Below are 17,292 nucleotides of genomic sequence, written 5' to 3' on the forward strand. Positions count from 1 at the left end.
AAAGAACATTGGGTACCTTTGTCTGTTTGTTTCCTTCTCCTATTTTTCTACTCATCCATCCATAAACTAGACAAAGTGGAGTGTGGTCCTTATGGCTTTCCCAATCCCATTGTCACCCCTCATAAGCTACATTTTTATACAACTGTCTTCGAGATTCATGGGTTCTGGGTTGTAGTTTGATAGTTTCAGGTATCCACCACCAGCTACCCCAATTCTTTAGAACCTAAAAAGGGTTGTCTAAAGTGTGCGTAAGAGTGCCCACCAGAGTGACCTCTCGGCTCCTTTTGGAATCTCTCTGCCACTGAAGCTTATTTCATTTCCTTTCACATTCCCTTTTGGTCAAGAACATGTTCTCCGTTCCACGATGCCGGGTCTACATTCCTCCCCGGGAGTCATATTCCACATTGCCAGGGAGATTCACTCCCCTGGGTGTCTGATCCCACGTAGGGGGGAGGGCAGTGATTTCACCTTTCAAGTTGGCTTAGCCAGAGAGAGAGGGCCACATCTGAGCAACAAAGAGGCATTCGGGAGGAGGCTCTTAGGCACAACCATAGGGAGGCCTAGCCTCTCCTTTGCAGCAACCGTCTTCCCAAGGGTAAAACTTATGGTAGAGGGCTCAACCCATCAAACCACCAGTCCCCTATGTCTGTGGTCACGTTAGCAACCATTGAGGTGGGGTAGGCGAATACCCCTGCATTCTTCACAGGCTCCTCAAGGGGGCACTACATCTTTTTTTTTTTTCCTTGTTTTTCTTTTTTTTTTTTTTTTTAACTTTCCCTTCTTTTTGAAATCAACTGTATGAAAAAAAAGTTAAAAAGAAAACAAACATACAATAAAAGAACATTTCAAAGAGACCATAACAAGGGAGTAAGAAAAAGACAACTAACCTAAGATAACTGCTTAACTTCCAACATGTTCCTATTTTACCCCAAGAAAGTTACATAATATAGCAACATTTCTGTGAACTTGTTCCTACTATATCCATCAGAAATTAACAGACCATAGTCATTCCTGGGCATCCCCAGAACCTTAAATAGCTTATCTGTTCTTCTTGGATTATTGTTCCCCCTTCCTTGATTGCTCTCTATTGCTAGTTCCCCTACATTCTACATTGTAAACCATTTGTTTTACATTTTTCAAAGTTCACATTAGTGGTAGCATATAATATTTCTCTTTTTGTGCCTGGCTTATTTCGCTCAGCATTATGTCTTCAAGGTTCATCCATGTTGTCATATGTTTCACGAGATCGTTCCTTCTTACTGCCGCGTAGTATTCCATCGTGTGTATATACCACATTTTATTTATCCACTCATCTGTTGAAGGACATTTGGGTTGTTTCCATCTCTTGGCAATTGTGAATAATGCTGCTATGAACATTGGCGTGCAGATATCTGTTCGTGTCACTGCTTTCCGACCTTCCGGGTATATACCGAGAAGTGCAATCGCTGGATCGAATGGTAGCTCTATATCTAGTTTTCTAAGGAACTGCCAGACTGACTTCCAGAGTGGCTGAACCATTATACAGTCCCACCAACAATGAATAAGAGTTCCAATTTCTCCACATCCCCTCCAGCATTGTATCATAGTACTTCTGTTTTTTGTTTTACTTTGTTTTGTTTGTTTTTACTGTGCGGCCAGTGTCTTTGGGCATGATGCTATCTAACCATTGTCAATGTGAGAACATTTCTGAGGATGAGAAAGACAAAAATATGTAGTTCACAAACTGTTTGTTTAATGGCAGCCATTCTAACCGGTGTGAGATGGTATCTCATTGTGGTCTTAATTTGCATCTCTCTAATAGCTAGTGAAGCTGAACATTTTTTCATGTGTTTCTTGCCCATTTGTATTTCCTCTTCAGAGAACTGTCTTTTGATATCTTTTGCCCATTTTATAATTGGGCCGACTGTACTATTGTCATTGAGTTGTAGGATTTCTTTGTATATGCAAGATATCAGTCTTTTGTCAGATACATGGTTTCCAAAAATTTTTTCCCATTGAGTTGGCTGCCTCTTTACCTTTTTGAGAAATTCCTTTGAGGTGCAGAAACTTCTAAGCTTGAGGAGTTCCCATTTATCTATTTTCTCTTTTGTTGCTTGTGCTTTGGGTGTAAAGTCTAGGAAGTGGCCGCCTAATACAAGGGCTTGAAGATGTTTTCCTACATTATCTTCTAGGAGTTTTATGGTACTTTCTTTTATATTGAGATCTTTCGTCCATTTTGAGTTAATTTTTGTGTAGGGGGTGAGGTAGGGGTCCTCTTCATTCTTTTGGATATGGATATCCAACTCTCCCAGCCCCATTTGTTGAAAAGACCATTATGGCTCAGTTCAGTGACTTTGGGGGCCTTATCAAAGATCAGTCGGCCATAGATCTGAGGGTCTATCTCTGAATTCTCAATTCGATTCCATTGATCTATATGTCTACCTTTGTGCCAGTACCATGCTGTTTTGGCAACTGTGGCTTTATAATAAGCTTCAAAGTCAGGGAGAGTAAGTCCTCCCACTTTGTTTTTCTTTTTTAGAGTGTCTTTAGCAATTCGAGGCATCTTCCCTTTCCAAATAAATTTGATAACTAGCTTTTCCAAGTCTGCAAAGTAGGTTGTTGGAATTCTGATTGGGATTGCATTGAATCTGTAGATGAGTTTGGGTAGAATTGTCATCTTAATGACATTTAGCCTTCCTATCCACGAACATGGAATACTTTTCCATCTTTTAAGGTCCCCTTCTATTTCTTTTAGTAGAGTTATGTAGTTTTCTTTGTATAGGTCTTTTACATCTTTGGTTAAGTTTATTCCTAGGTACTTGATTTTTTTAGTTGCTATTGAAAATGGTATCTTTTTCTTGAGTGTCTCTTCAGTTTGTTCATTTCTAGCATACAGAAACATTACTGACTTATGTGCATTAACCTTGTATCCCGCTACTTTGCTAAATTTGTTTATTAGCTCTAGTAGTTGTATCGTCGATTTCTCAGGGTTTTCTAGATATAAGATCATATCGTCTGCAAACAATGACAGTTTTACTTCTTCTTTTCCAATTTGGATGCCTTTTATTTCTTTGTCTTGCCGGATTGCCCTGGCTAGCACTTCCAGCACAATGTTGAATAACAGTGGTGACAGCGGGCATCCTTGTCTTGTTCCTGATCTTGGAGTGAAGGCTTTCAGTCTCTCACCATTGAGTACTATGCTGGCTGTGGGTTTTTCATATATGCTCTTTATCATGTTGAGGAAGTTTCCTTCAATTCCTACCTTTTGAAGTGTTTTTATCAAAAAGGGATGTTGGATTTTGTCAAATGCTTTTTCAGCATCTATTGAGATGATCAATTGATTTTTCCCTTTTGACTTGTTAATGTGTTGTAATACATTGATTGATTTTCTTATGTTGAACCATCCTTGCATGCCTGGAATGAACCCCACTTGGTCATGGTGTATGATTTTTTTAATGTGTCTTTGGATTCGATTTGCAAGTATTTTGTTGAGGATTTTTGCATCTATATTCATTAGGGAGATTGGCCGGTAGTTTTCCTTTTTTGTAGCATCTTTGCCTGGTTTTGGTATTAGATTGATGTTAGCTTCATAAAATGAGTAAGGTAGTGTTCCATTTTCTTCAATGTTTTGAAAGAGTTTGAGTAACATTGGTATCAGTTCTTTCTGGAAAGTTTGGTAGAATTCCCCTGTGAAGCCATCTGGCCCTGGGCATTTATTTGTGGGAAGATTTTTGATGACTGATTGGATCTCTTTGCTTGTGATGGGTTGGTTGAGGTCTTCTATTTCTTCTCTGGTCAGTCTAGGTTGTTCATATGTTTCCAGGAAATTGTCCATTTCTTCTACATTATCCAGTTTGTTGCCATACAGTTGTTCATAATATCCTCTTATAATTTTTTTAATTTCTTCAGGATCTGCAGTTATGTCACCTTTTTCATTCATTATTTTGTTTATATGGGTCTTCTCTCTTTTTGATTTTGTCAGTCTAGCTAAGGGCTTGTCAATCTTGTTGATCTTCTCAAAGAACCAACTTTTGGTGATATTTATCCTCTCTATTGTTTTTTTGTTCTCTATGTCATTTATTTCTGCTTTAATCCTTGTTATTTCTTTTCTTCTACTTGGTTTAGGATTGGTTTGCTGTTCATTTTCTAGCTTCTTCAGTTGATCCATTAGTTCTTTTATTTTGGCTCTTTCTTCCTTTTTTTTTTTTATTTTTTAATCATCATTTTATTGAGATATATTCACATACCACGCAGTCATACAAAACAAATTGTACTTTCGATTGTTTACAGTACCATTACATAGTTGTACATTCATCACCTAAATCAATCCCTGACACCTTCATTAGCACACACACAAAAATAACAAGAATAATAATTAGAGTGAAAAAGAGCAATTGAAGTAAAAAAGAACACTGGGTACCTTTGTCTGTTTGTTTGCTTCCCCTACTTTTCTACACATCCATCCATAAACTAGACAAAGTGGAGTTTGGTCCTTATGGCGTTCCCAATCCCACTGTCACCCCTCATAAGCTACATTTTTATACAACTGTCTTCGAGATTCATGGGTTCTGGGTTGTAGTTTAATAGTTTCAGGTATCCACCACCAGCTACCCCAATTCTTTAGAACCTAAAAAAGGTTGTCTAAAGTGTGCGTAAGAGTGCCCACCAGAGTAATCTCTCGGCTCGTTTTGGAATCTCTCTGCCACTGAAGCTTATTTCATTTACTTTCACATCCCCCTTTTGGTCAAGAAGATGTTCTCCATCCTACGATGCCGGGTCTACATTCCTCCCCGGGAGTCATATTCCACGTTGCCAGGGAGATTCACTTTCCTGGGTGTCTGATCCCATGTAGGGGGGAGGGCAGTGATTTCACCGTTCAAGTTGGCTTAGCCAGAGAGAGAGGGCCACATCTGAGCAACAAAGAGGCATTCAGGAGGAGACTCTTAGGCACAAATACAGGGAGGCCTAGCCTCTCCTTTGCAGCAACCGTCTTCCCAAGGGTAAAACTTATGGTAGAGGGCTCAACCCATCAAACCACCAGTCCCCTATGTCTGTGGTCATGTTAGCAACCATGGAGGTGGGGTAGGCGAATACCCCTGCATTCTCCACAGGCTCCTCAAGGGGGCACTACATCTTTTTTTTTTTTTTTTTCCTTGTTTGTCTTTTTTCTTTTTTTTTTTTTTTTTAACTTTCCCTTCTTTTTTAAATCAACTGTATGAAAAAAAAAGTTAAAAAGAAAACAAACATACAATAAAAGAACATTTCAAAGAGACCATAACAAGGGAGTAAGAAAAAGACAACTAACCTAAGATAACTGCTTAACTTCCAACATGTTCCTACTTTACCACAAGAAAGTTACATAATATAGCAACATTTCAGTGAACTTGTTCCTACTACATCCATCAGAAATTAACAGACCATAGTCATTTCTGGGCATCCCCAGAACGTTAAATAGCTTATCTGTTCTTCTTGGATTATTGTTCCCCCTTCCTTAATTGCTCTCTACTGCTAGTTCCCCTACATTCTACATTATAAACCATTTGTTTTACATTTTTCAAAGTTCACATTAGTGGTAGCATATAATATTTCTCTTTTTGTGCCTGGCTTATTTCGCTCAGCATTATGTCTTCAAGGTTCATCCATGTTGTCATATGTTTCACCAGATCGTTCCTTCTTACTGCCGCGTAGTATTCCATCATGTGTATATACCACATTTTATTTATCCACTCATCTGTTGAAGGACATTTGGGTTGTTTCCATCTCTTGGCAATTGTGAATAATGCTGCTATGAACATTGGCGTGCAGATATCTGTTCGTGTCACTGCTTTCCGATCTTCCGGGTATATACCGAGAAGTGCAATCGCTGGATCGAATGGTAGCTCTATATCTAGTTTTCTAAGGAACTGCCAGACTGACTTCCAGAGTGGCTGAACAATTATACACTCCCACCAACAATGAATAAGAGTTCCAATTTCTCCACATCCCCTCCAGCATTTGTAGTTTCCTGTTTGTTTAATGGCAGCCATTCTAACCGGTGTTAGATGGTATCTCATTGTGGTGTTAATTTGCATCTCTCTAATAGCTAGTGAAGCTGAACATTTTTTCATGTGTTTCTTGCCCATTTGTATTTCCTCTTCAGAGAACTGTCTTTTCATATCTTTTGCCCATTTTATAATTGGGCTGTCTGTACTATTGTCATTGAGTTGTAGGATTTCTTTGTATATGCAAGATATCAGTCTTTTGTCAGATACATGGTTTCCAAAAATTTTTTCCCATTGAGTTGGCTGCCTCTTTACCTTTTTGAGAAATTCCTTTGAGGTGCAGAAACTTCTAGGCTGAGGAGTTCCCATTTATCTATTTTCTCTTTTGTTGCTTGTGCTTTGGGTGTAAAGTCTAGGAAGTGGCCTCCTAATACAAGGTCTTGAAGATGTTTTCCTACATTATCTTCTAGGAGTTTTATGGTACTTTCTTTTATATTGAGATCTTTGGTCCATTTTGAGTTAATTTTTGTGTAGGGGGTGAGGTAGGGGTCCTCTTTCATTCTTTTGGATATGGATATCCAACTCTCCCAGCCCCATTTGTTGAAAAGACCATTATGGCTCAGTTCGGTGACTTTGGGGGCCTTATCAAAGATCAGTCGGCCATAGATCTGAGGGTCTATCTCTGAATTCTCAATTCGATTCCATTGATCTATATGTCTATCTTTGTGCCAGTACCATGCTGTTTTGGCAACTGTGGCTTTATAATAAGCTTCAATGTCAGGGAGTGTAAGTCCTCCCACTTCGTTTTTCTTTTTTAGAGTGTCTTTAGCAATTCGAGGCATCTTCCCTTTCCAAATAAATTTGATAACTAGCTTTTCCAAGTCTGCAAAGTAGGTTGTTGGAATTTTGATTGGGATTGCATTGAATCTGTAGATGAGTTTGGGTAGAATTGACATCTTAATGACATTTAGCCTTCCTATCCATGAACATGGAATATTTTTCCATCTTTTAAGGTCCCCTTCTATTTCTTTTAGTAGAGTTATGTAGTTTTCTTTGTATAGGTCTTTTACATCTTTGGTTAAGTTGATTCCTAGGTACTTGATTTTTTTAGTTGCTATTGAAAATGGTATCTTTTTCTTGAGTGTCTCTTCAGTTTGTTCATTTCTAGCATATAGAAACATTACTGACTTATGTGCATTAATCTTGTATCCCGCTACTTTGCTAAATTTGTTTATTAGCTCTAGTAGCTGTATCGTTGATTTCTCAGGGTTTTCTAGATATAAGATCATATCATCTGCAAACAATGACAGTTTTACTTCTTCTTTTCCAATTTCGATGCCTTTTATTTCTTTGTCTTGCCGGATTGCCCTGGCTAGCACTTCCAGCACAATGTTGAATAACAGTGGTGACAGCGGGCATCCTTGTCTTGTTCCTGATCTTAGAGGGAAGGCTTTCAGTCTCTCACCATTGAGTACTATGCTGGCTGTGGGTTTTTCATATATGCTCTTTATCATGTTGAGGAAGTTTCCTTCAATTCCTACCTTTTGAAGTGTTTTTATCAAAAAGGGATGTTGGATTTTGTCAAATGCTTTTTCAGCATCTATTGAGATGATCAATTGATTTTTCCTTTTCGAGTTTTTAATGTGTTGTAATACATTGATTATTTTTCTTATGTTGAACCATCCTTGCATGCCTGGAATGAACCCCACTTGGTCATGGTGTATGATTTTTTTAATGTGTCTTTGGATTCGATTTGCAAGTATTTTGTTGAGGATTTTTGCATCTATATTCATTAGGGAGATTGGCCGGTAGTTTTCCTTTTTTGTAGCATCTTTGCCTGGTTTTGGTATTAGATTGATGTTAGCTTCATAAAATGAGTTAGGTAGTGTTCCATTTTTTTCAATGTTTTGAAAGAGTTTGAGTAAGATTGGTGTCAGTTTTTTCTGGAAAGTTTGGTAGAATTCCCCTGTGAAGCCATCTGGCCCTGGGCATTTATTTGTGGGAAGATTTTTGATGACTGATTGGATCTCTTTGCTTGTGATGGGTTGGTTGAGGTCTTCTATTTCTTCTCTGGTCATTCTAGGTTGTTCATATGTTTCCAGGAAATTGTCCATTTCTTCTACATTATCCAGTTTGTTGCCTTACAGTTGTTCATAATATCCTCTTATAATTTTTTTAATTTCTTCAGGATCTGCAGTTATGTCACCTTTTTCATTCATTATTTTGTTTATATGGGTCTTCTCTCTTTTTGATTTTGTCAGTCTAGCTAGGGGCTTGTCAATCTTGTTGATCTTCTCAAAGAACCAACTTTTGGTGATATTTATCCTTTCTATTGTTTTTTTGTTCTCTATGTCATTTATTTCTGCTTTAATCCTTGTTATTTCTTTTCTTGTACTTGGTTTAGGATTGGTTTGCTGTTCATTTTCTAGCTTCTTCAGTTGATCCATTAGTTCTTTGATTTTGGCTCTTTCTTCGTTTTTAATATATGCGTTTAGTGCTATAAATTTCCCCCTTAGCACTGCTTTTGCTGCATCCCATAGGTTTTGGTATGTTGTGTTCTCATTTTCATTCGTCTCTATATATTTAGCAATTTCTCTTGCTATTTCTTCTTTAACCCACTGATTGTTTAGGAGTGTGTTGTTTAACCTCCAGGTATTTGTGAATTTTCTAAGTCTCTGATGGTTATTGACTTCTAATTGTATCCCATTGTGGTCAGAGAATGTGCTTTGAATAATTTCAATCTTTTTAAATTTATTGAGGCTTGTTTCATGTCCCAGCATATGATCTATTCTGGAGAAAGTTCCATGAGCACTAGAAAAGTATGTGTATCCTGGTGATTTGGGATGTAATGTCCTGTATATGTCTGTTAAATCTAATTCATTTATCAGATTGTTTAGGTTTTCAATTTCCTTATTGGTCTTCTGTCTGGTTGATCTATCTATAGGAGAGAGTGATGTGTTGAAGTCTCCCACAATTATTGTGGAAACATCAATTGCTTCCTTTAGTTTTGCCAGTGTTTCTCTCATGTATTTTGTGGCACCTTGATTGGGTGCATAGACATTTACGATTGTTATTTCTTCTTGCTGAATTGCCCCTTTTATTAGTATGTAGTGGCCTTCTTTGTCTCTCAAAACATCCCTGCATTTGAAGTCTATTTTATCTGAGATTAATATTGCTACACTTGCTTTCTTTTGGCTGTAGCTTGCATGAAATATTTTTTTCCATCCTTTCACTTTCAGTTTGTGTCCCTGTGTCTAAGATGAGTCTCTTGTATGCAACATATTGATGGTTCATTTTTTTTTTATCCATTCTGTGAATCTAAATCTTTTAATTGGGGAGTTTAATCCATTCACATTCAACGTTATAACCGTGAAGGCATGTCTTGAATCGGCCATCTTATCCTTTGGTTTATGTTTGTCATATTTTTCCCCTCTGTCTATTAATATCCTTTATTGTACCCATACCGAATCTCTTTAGTACTGAACCTTTCTCCAAGTCTGTCTGTCCTTTCTTTGTTTCTCTGTCTGTAGGGCTCCCTTTAGTATCTCCAGTAGGGCAGGTCTCTTGTTAGCAAATTCTCTCAGAATTTTTTGTCTGTGAAAAATTTAAGCTCTCCCTCAAATTTGAAGGAGAACTTTGCTGGATAAAGTATTCTTGGCTGGAAATTTTTCTCATTCAGAATTTTAAATATATCGTGCCACTGCCTTCTCGCCTCCATGGTGGCTGCTGAGTAGTCACTACTTAGTCTTATGCTGTTTCCTTTGTATGTGGTGAATTGCTTTTCTCTTGCTGCTTTAAGAACTTGCTCCTTCTCTTCTCTGTTTGACAGTGTGATCAGTATATGTCTTGGAGTGGGTTTATTTGGATTTATTCTATTTGGAGTTCGCTGAGCATTTATGATTTGTGTATTTTTGTTGTTTAGAAGATTTGGGAAGTTTTCCCCAACAATTTCTTTGAATACTCTTCCTAGACCTTTACCCTTTTCTTCCCCTTCTGGGACACCAATGAGTCTTATATTCGGACGTTTCATATTATCTATCATATCCCTGAGGTCCATTTCGATTTTTTCAATTTTTTTCCCCATTCTTTCTTTTATGCTTTCATTTTCCATTCTGTCATCTTCCAGGTCACTGATTCGTTGTTCAACTTCTTCTAGTCTTGTACTATGAGTGTCCAGAATCTTTTTAATTTGGTCAACAGTTTCTTTAATTTCCATGAGACCACTGATCTTTATATCTATCTCTGACAATGCTATACTGTCTTAGTCATCCTACCTCTATTGTAAGTCTTGAAATTGGGTAGAGTGCAAAGTTAGTGGTCAATAAGAGGAGGTGTATGGGGTATGGGATGCTTGGGGTCTTCTTTTTTCTTTTCATTTGTTTTTCTGGAGTAATAAAAATGTCCTAAAAATGATCATGGTAAGTAATACACAAATATGTGATGATACTGTGAACTTTGTTCACTTTGGATGGCTTATATGGTGTGTGAATGTATCTCAGTTAAATTATATTAAAAAACTCAATTACATTTTTATACACAAGCAATGAACAATATGAAATGGCAATTAAGTCAATTCCATTTACAATATCATATGAAAGAAAAAAATATGTAGAAATAAATGTAATTGAGTAGGTGAAAGACCTATTCAATTACATTGGGAAGTAGAAAACACTGCTCAAGGAAATTAAAGAAGGCCTAAGTAAGTGGCAAGACATCCTGTGCTCATGAATAGGAAGACAATATTGTTAAGATGTCAATATTACCCGAAGCACTCTACAGAGTCAACACAATCCATATCAAAGTCCCAGTAGCCTTTTGTGAAGAAATAGAAATGTTGATTCTCAAATTCATATGAAACCACAAGGAATCCAAAATAGCTAAATCTATCTTGAAAAGAATTACAAAGTTGGAGGTCTCCCACATCCAGACTTCAAGACTTACAACAAAGCCACAGTAATCAAAACACTGTGGGACTGGCATAAGGATAGACATATAGATCAATGGAATATAATTGAGAGTCCAGAAATAAACCCATACATCTATTGTCAACTGGTACTTAAAGGTGTCAAGACCATTCAATGTGGATAGAACAGTCTGTTAAACAAATGGTATGGGACAACTAGATATTCCCTAGGAAAAGAATGAAGTTTGATCCTTACCTCATACCATATACAAAAAAGAATTCAAAATTGATCAAAAGCCTAAATTTAAGAGATAAAGCTATAAAACTATTAGAAGAAAACACAGGTGCAAATCTTCATCTTGGCAATGATTTCTTAGATATGACACAAAAAGCACAAGCAACTTGCCAGTTTGAAACTGTTATGTATCCCAGAAAAGCCAAGATCTTTTAATTCAATTTTGTGGGGGCAGATCTATTGTGGGTGGGACTTTTTGATTAGGTTGTTTCCATGGAGATGTGACCCTGCCCATTCTAGGTGGGTCTTAATTAGTTTACTGGCATTCTCTATGAGAGCACAAAAGGCAGAGACATTTTGAAGAGATCTCAGAGACACTTAGAGAGAAAACACCCAGAGACATTTAGGAGAAGGCCATTTTGAAACCGGAGCCCAGGAGACATGGAAAAGCAGATGTTGCCATGTGTCTTCCCATGTGACAGAGGAACCCTGGATGCCATCTGCCTTTCTTCAGTGAAGGTATCCTTTTGTTGATGACTTAGTTTTGTGACCTAATAAACCTGCTTTATAAAAGGCAATCTTTCTTGTATTTTGTATTCCAGCAGCCTTAGCAAACCAGAACAGCAACAAAGGAAAAACATAGACAAATTGGGCTCTACCAAAATGTAAAACTTTTGTATATCAAAGGACATTATCAGTAAAGTGGAAGACAACCTACAGAGTGGGAGAAAATATTTAGAAACCATATATCTGATAAGAATTTAATATCCAGAATATATAAAAATGGCTACAAATAAACAACAAAAGACAACCCAATTAAAACATGGGGAAAGGATTTGAGGAGACATTTTTCTAAAGACGATAAACAAATGAGCCATGTGTACATAAAAAGATGCTCAACATTATTGGTCACCAGGGGTATGTAGATCAAAACCACAATAAAATGCCACTTCACAACCACTAGGATGACAATTATATAAACAATGCAAAATAACAAGCATTGATGAGGATGTAGAGAAATTGGAACCCTTATATATTTGTTGGTGGGAATGCAAAACGGTGCAGCCACTGCAGAAGTCAGTTTGGCAGTTTCTCTGAAGGTTTATGGAATTACTGAAAGACTCAGCAATCCCACTTCTAAATATATACTCCACACAATTGAGAGCAGAGACTTAAACAGATATTTGTGCACCCTTGTTCATAGTGGCATTGTTCACAGTGGCCAAGAGGTGGAAGCAACCCAAGTGTCCATCAACAGATAAATGGATAAACAAAATGTAATTTATACACACAATGGAATATTATTCAGCCCTACAAAGGAATGGGTTGTGCTACAACATGGATGAAACTTGACAATGTTGAGTGGAATAAGCCGGACACAAGAGGATAAACGTTGTATGATTTCATTTATATCAAATGTCTAAGATAAGCAAATTCATAGTCAGAAACAAAATTACAGGTTAACAAGAGCCAGAGATGGAAGGAATAGGGAGTATTGCTTAATGGGTACAGAATTTCTGTTTGGGGTGAAGAAAAAATTTTGGTAATGGATAGTGGTGATGATAGCACAACATTGTGAATCTAAATAATACCATCAAATTGCACACTTGAGAGTGGTTAAAATGGGAAATTTTGAGTTGTGTATATGTTATGACTATAAAAAGTTTAAAAAATCATCATCTATTACATATTAGAAAGCTCGTAAGGACTCTAACTAACGTTTATCATTGCTACCAAGTTCAATAAGCAATATCACAACACTGCCTTCAATTTTAATTTTTTTGGTCTTTGTAATACAGTCCTCAATTAGGTAAAGGAAAATGCAAAAAACATACCATTTAAAAATTTCTACAACGTTGTTTTCTTCTCATAAGAGCTAGACATAATATGCCATTTGGGAAAAGTGTCTCCCTACCAAGTAGGTTAAAAAGTAACCCAACCAATTTAAACCAAATAAGGCTTCAGTGGCTGAGAGATTTCAAATGGAGTCAAGAGGTCACTCTGGTGGACGTTCTTATGCACTATATAGATAACACTTTTTAGGTTGTAATGTATTGGAATAGCTAGAAGTAAATACCTGGAACTATCAAACTCCAACCCAGTAGCCTTGACTCTTGGACACCAATGTATAACAATATAGCTTATGAGCGGTGACAATGTGATTGTGAAAACCTTGTGGATCGCACTCCCTTTATCCAGTGTATGGATGGCTAAGTAAAAAAATGGGGACAAAAACTAAATGAAAAATAGGCTGGGATGGGGGGGATGACTTGGGTGTTCTTTTTCACTTTTATTTTTTATTCTTATTCTGATTCTGGTGTAAGGAAAAGCTTCAAAAATAGATTGGGGTGATGAATGCATAACTATATGATGGTACTGTGAACAGCTTATTGTACACCATAGATGACTATATGCTATGTGAATATATCTCAATAAAACTGAATTTAATTTTTTAAAAAAGTAACCCAACCATACAGAGGTTCAAAAACTCTTTGCCATGTGAAAAAAAAGAGGTGGGATGTCTATCTTTAAAACATGAATCAAACTATAATGTCAATAACTGAGATAACCAAAACATTCCCCAAACCTTGATTTTCTGCTTATCTGCTTCTATTCTCCTGTCACTTATATCTAATTAGCAAAGAAGAAGGTGTGAACACTTTGAACCCAATAAAGATGTAGGCAGATTATTGTTATATGCATTTGATTGAAAATATTGGGATATAGGTATAAACTTAGGAACAAAATTCTAATTTCCTATTGCAGTTACTTTCCTTAATTCCATATAGTGGCTTTTATAAGGTATATCCTTAGAGGAAACTCAGATGAAGAGAGAGTCACACCTACCTCCAACTATACAGATTAAAGACAATATTAGAAGAATTTCAGGGAGATCCTTTGGAGCACTCAAAAACACATTCTTGAGAAATTCCAGCCATGAGCTACTAATTCTTTTGTTAGGAAAGGTGGCATTTGTAATTTCGTTTTCTGAGTGCATCATGTTGTCCCTTACAATCTTTCCTCAGTCCATCTTTCATGGCTCTCTGAAAAACACAGATAGGATTAAAGGAGTATAAGATTTGTCTTCTTGATAGACTTCTAATGTTTTTCTTAAAAAAAAAAATCCTAGATTTCTCCTTTAATTATTTCTTGTTGTTATCTTAGGGTCTGCCAAAACTAGGGATGCCTCTCCCTAATATGATGCTTTCAATTAAAATGAAATGGAAAAGGCACAACCTCAAGTGACAGCTACGGTTCAGTGTGACCCTGTGTTCACCTGCAATGCCAAGAACTACTCAGGTATTATCCACCTGGCATCTATCCAACTATTTGAAAGAAAGATTCTTCATTTAACCATTCACCAGTCATTGGCACTACAAGCTGGTGCAGGTCACTTAGCTCCAGGGTAGATAACTGTTGGGTTTGTCCTCTGTTTTTCTGAGTCTCTGGAAGCATGTTCTGGCAGCTACACAAAGTGGGAAATGGGATGGGGGAAAGACTATTCTGATCTCTTTTGATGTTTTATCCAGACACAAATTAATTGACCATGACGATCTTCAATCATAGCCTTCTTTCATCTCATTTGGACACTAATGGACTGGGTTTTCTCTAATTTTTATATATTTATACAGCAACCAGCAATATAAGAAAAATATTGAAACCAAAAGGACATAACTAGGGAGATATTACATGTTCTATCTCATTACTTTTTGGAAGAGGAACAATGTGGACTTTGATGTATTTTGGTTTGAAGCAACAGATAATAGTCACAGTTAGTTAATCAAACATGCTACCCATGGAAAAGAAAAGTAAATTTTTTACAGGAGACTTAAAGCTCTTGCAGGGGATTGTACTAATTCTATCTTTTATAACAAAGGCTCAACACGTTCTACTGTTCACACTTAGCATCTCATCTGGCGGCCTTGCTGAGCAACCAACTAGTAATTATTAAATTTCCTCTCATAATTAAGCAATTGCTTTTTTTGGTTGCTAATATATAATTTATGTGTTCTTATATACTCATTCCTGATCATAAAATCAAAATTCTAAAGAGAAAAATTAAGTAAATATATTCATGCCTATTATGAGCACTTTAAAAATATGAGCAAACATTTCAAAGCCAAGAAAAAAAAATCACCCACAAGCATACCATCCACTTGGTATTATGTTACCAGCAACAAAAAGTCTTGCAAACACCATTTATAATGGTTGTATTATATTAGCTCTAAGGTAAAAGTGCAGATTCTGTGATTGGACTGCTTGGATGCAAAGGCTGATGGGCTGCATCTTTCAGGTTGAAAGACTTTGAGCAACTTACTTAAATTTTGGTTAGCCTCAGTTTTTCATCTATATACTTTTCTGGTCTGTGTAATTCTTCTCCCTGTATTTATTATTTTTATTTGTTTAACTATGTAAATTGATACCTGGGTACCGTTTTCCGAGATTCTCATTTAATTCATTCTGGGGGTGCAACTGGGGCTCCCCAGGTGATTCTAATGTGTCACCAAGGTTAGGGACCACTGTAATCCACCCAATTCAAAGGCAGTGTTGCTCAATTTTCAGTCTCAAACCAACTTCTTTTCAATATTTTTGAGTCAAGTTTTCTGAGAAAAGGATAGCAATGTCAGTCATCCAAACACTACCTGGAACACATTTGTAGTTGATTAGGGTTTATTATTTGTTGAAGCGAGGGAGACTACTCACCAAGGGGAACCATTGGGTGTCCCAGTTAAGAGGTTGCTAGAAAGAATGTATTATAGGATCTGGGCTTTGTCTGGGTAATTTTGAAGATCTAAGGAATTGGGAATTCACTCTGTATTGGATGCTTTCAGAAAGCAAGGACAGTTCTGTGATTGGGTATCTCAATCAATCTTATTAGGGAGCACAGAATAAAGTGAGGATAAAGCTGTAATGGGTAAAGCAGCAACTATCACTTTAGCTGAAAGAGGGAATTTAGGTATTTTATGGATTGCAGGGTGACCTTGTTTTTGTCTCACATTATTATGGTCTTAGAGTGACTTATCTGATGTTGGTGCTCGGTGTGACTGTTTATGTCTAACAGAACAACATGGCCTAACTGTGAGCATCAGGTTAACTTTTACTAACAGCAAAACCTAGCTGTGAGTGTTAGAACAGTTCCCCATGCCAGTGGCTGTTGCTTTATTTTTTCTCAAGGGATTTCTAAATTACTTAACTTCCCCTGAACATGGCAGGAGCTGGAGATCTTGATGATAATATAAACAATAGAGAGACAAACAGTTCAACTATGCCCCAAAAACAAAGATTCTCAACTTTGGCTGCACATTGGAATCACCTGAGGAATTTGGAAAAGTACTGATGCCTGGGTGCCACACTCAGAAGTAAATTTAATTGATTTGGTGAGCAACTTCTGTATTGAGAATTTTAAAAGCTTGCCAGTAATTCTAATAAGCAGCCATGGTTACAAAGCACTGCTCTAGGGGAAGTCCCCACCATTAAAGACATTTTGATTTGGCAATATCTGCCCTTAATTTACATCAAACTGTTCAGGAAAATATTGTCAATGTCATCTCTTAACTTGTCCCACTATTACTCCAAGGCTAAGCATCCTAGACCATACAAACTATAGGAAAACTATTTTCTGCATCATAATTACACATTTATAAATGCTTGCAGAATTTAACATATTTAAATATAAACATAGTTAATATAGTTAGTATTATAACTTGATTGTCTGCCTATCTGCTGTTGTTTTCCACATGAAAAGGATATATGGCCCAATAAGCATTTTTTCTCATTTCTAAAATTGTTTAAAACTTAAATAAGCATTTACAAATTCAATCTTAATAAATTCTTTTTAGAAAATAAAATTACCCTGGGTCTTGACTTGCCTTGAAATTCAGGGATACATATGATCAAGTTCAAAAGAATGTGACTATCTGGCTATGAATATTTGGCAGTTACTCATTTTGGTTTCCTCAACCTCTCCTCCAAATTCTCCTAATGGAGAAGCAAGCTCATCTTAAGTTGGAAAGCAATTGCTACTATTACTCCATTTAAACATTTTAAAAGGCATGGGTAGAGAACTATCAGTGAGAATAAACAGATTTTCAGTGTAGTTAAAACTCTTCCTCAGCTTAAATTGACTTCTGACAGCTTCGAATACATTTATCAGTCCATGTCTCATTAAGGAAAAAATATTGGTCGATCCTTAC

General features: G+C 36.7%; 1 protein-coding gene across 1 annotated transcript in view; it reads right to left on the reverse strand.

The window, feature by feature from the left end:
- The window catches only part of SLC9C1 (solute carrier family 9 member C1), a 145,698-nt gene that overhangs the window by 127,456 nt on the left and 950 nt on the right, over window positions 1-17,292 (reverse strand). The window contains exon 2 of the mRNA XM_037813191.1: window positions 13,946-14,142. Within this exon, the coding sequence (XP_037669119.1) occupies window positions 13,946-14,099 (154 nt within the window). The 5' untranslated portion in view covers window positions 14,100-14,142. The remainder of the gene's footprint in view (window positions 1-13,945; window positions 14,143-17,292) is intronic.

This window comes from Choloepus didactylus, chromosome 1, assembly GCF_015220235.1.
Source record: "Choloepus didactylus isolate mChoDid1 chromosome 1, mChoDid1.pri, whole genome shotgun sequence".
Lineage (NCBI taxonomy): Eukaryota > Metazoa > Chordata > Mammalia > Pilosa > Megalonychidae > Choloepus > Choloepus didactylus.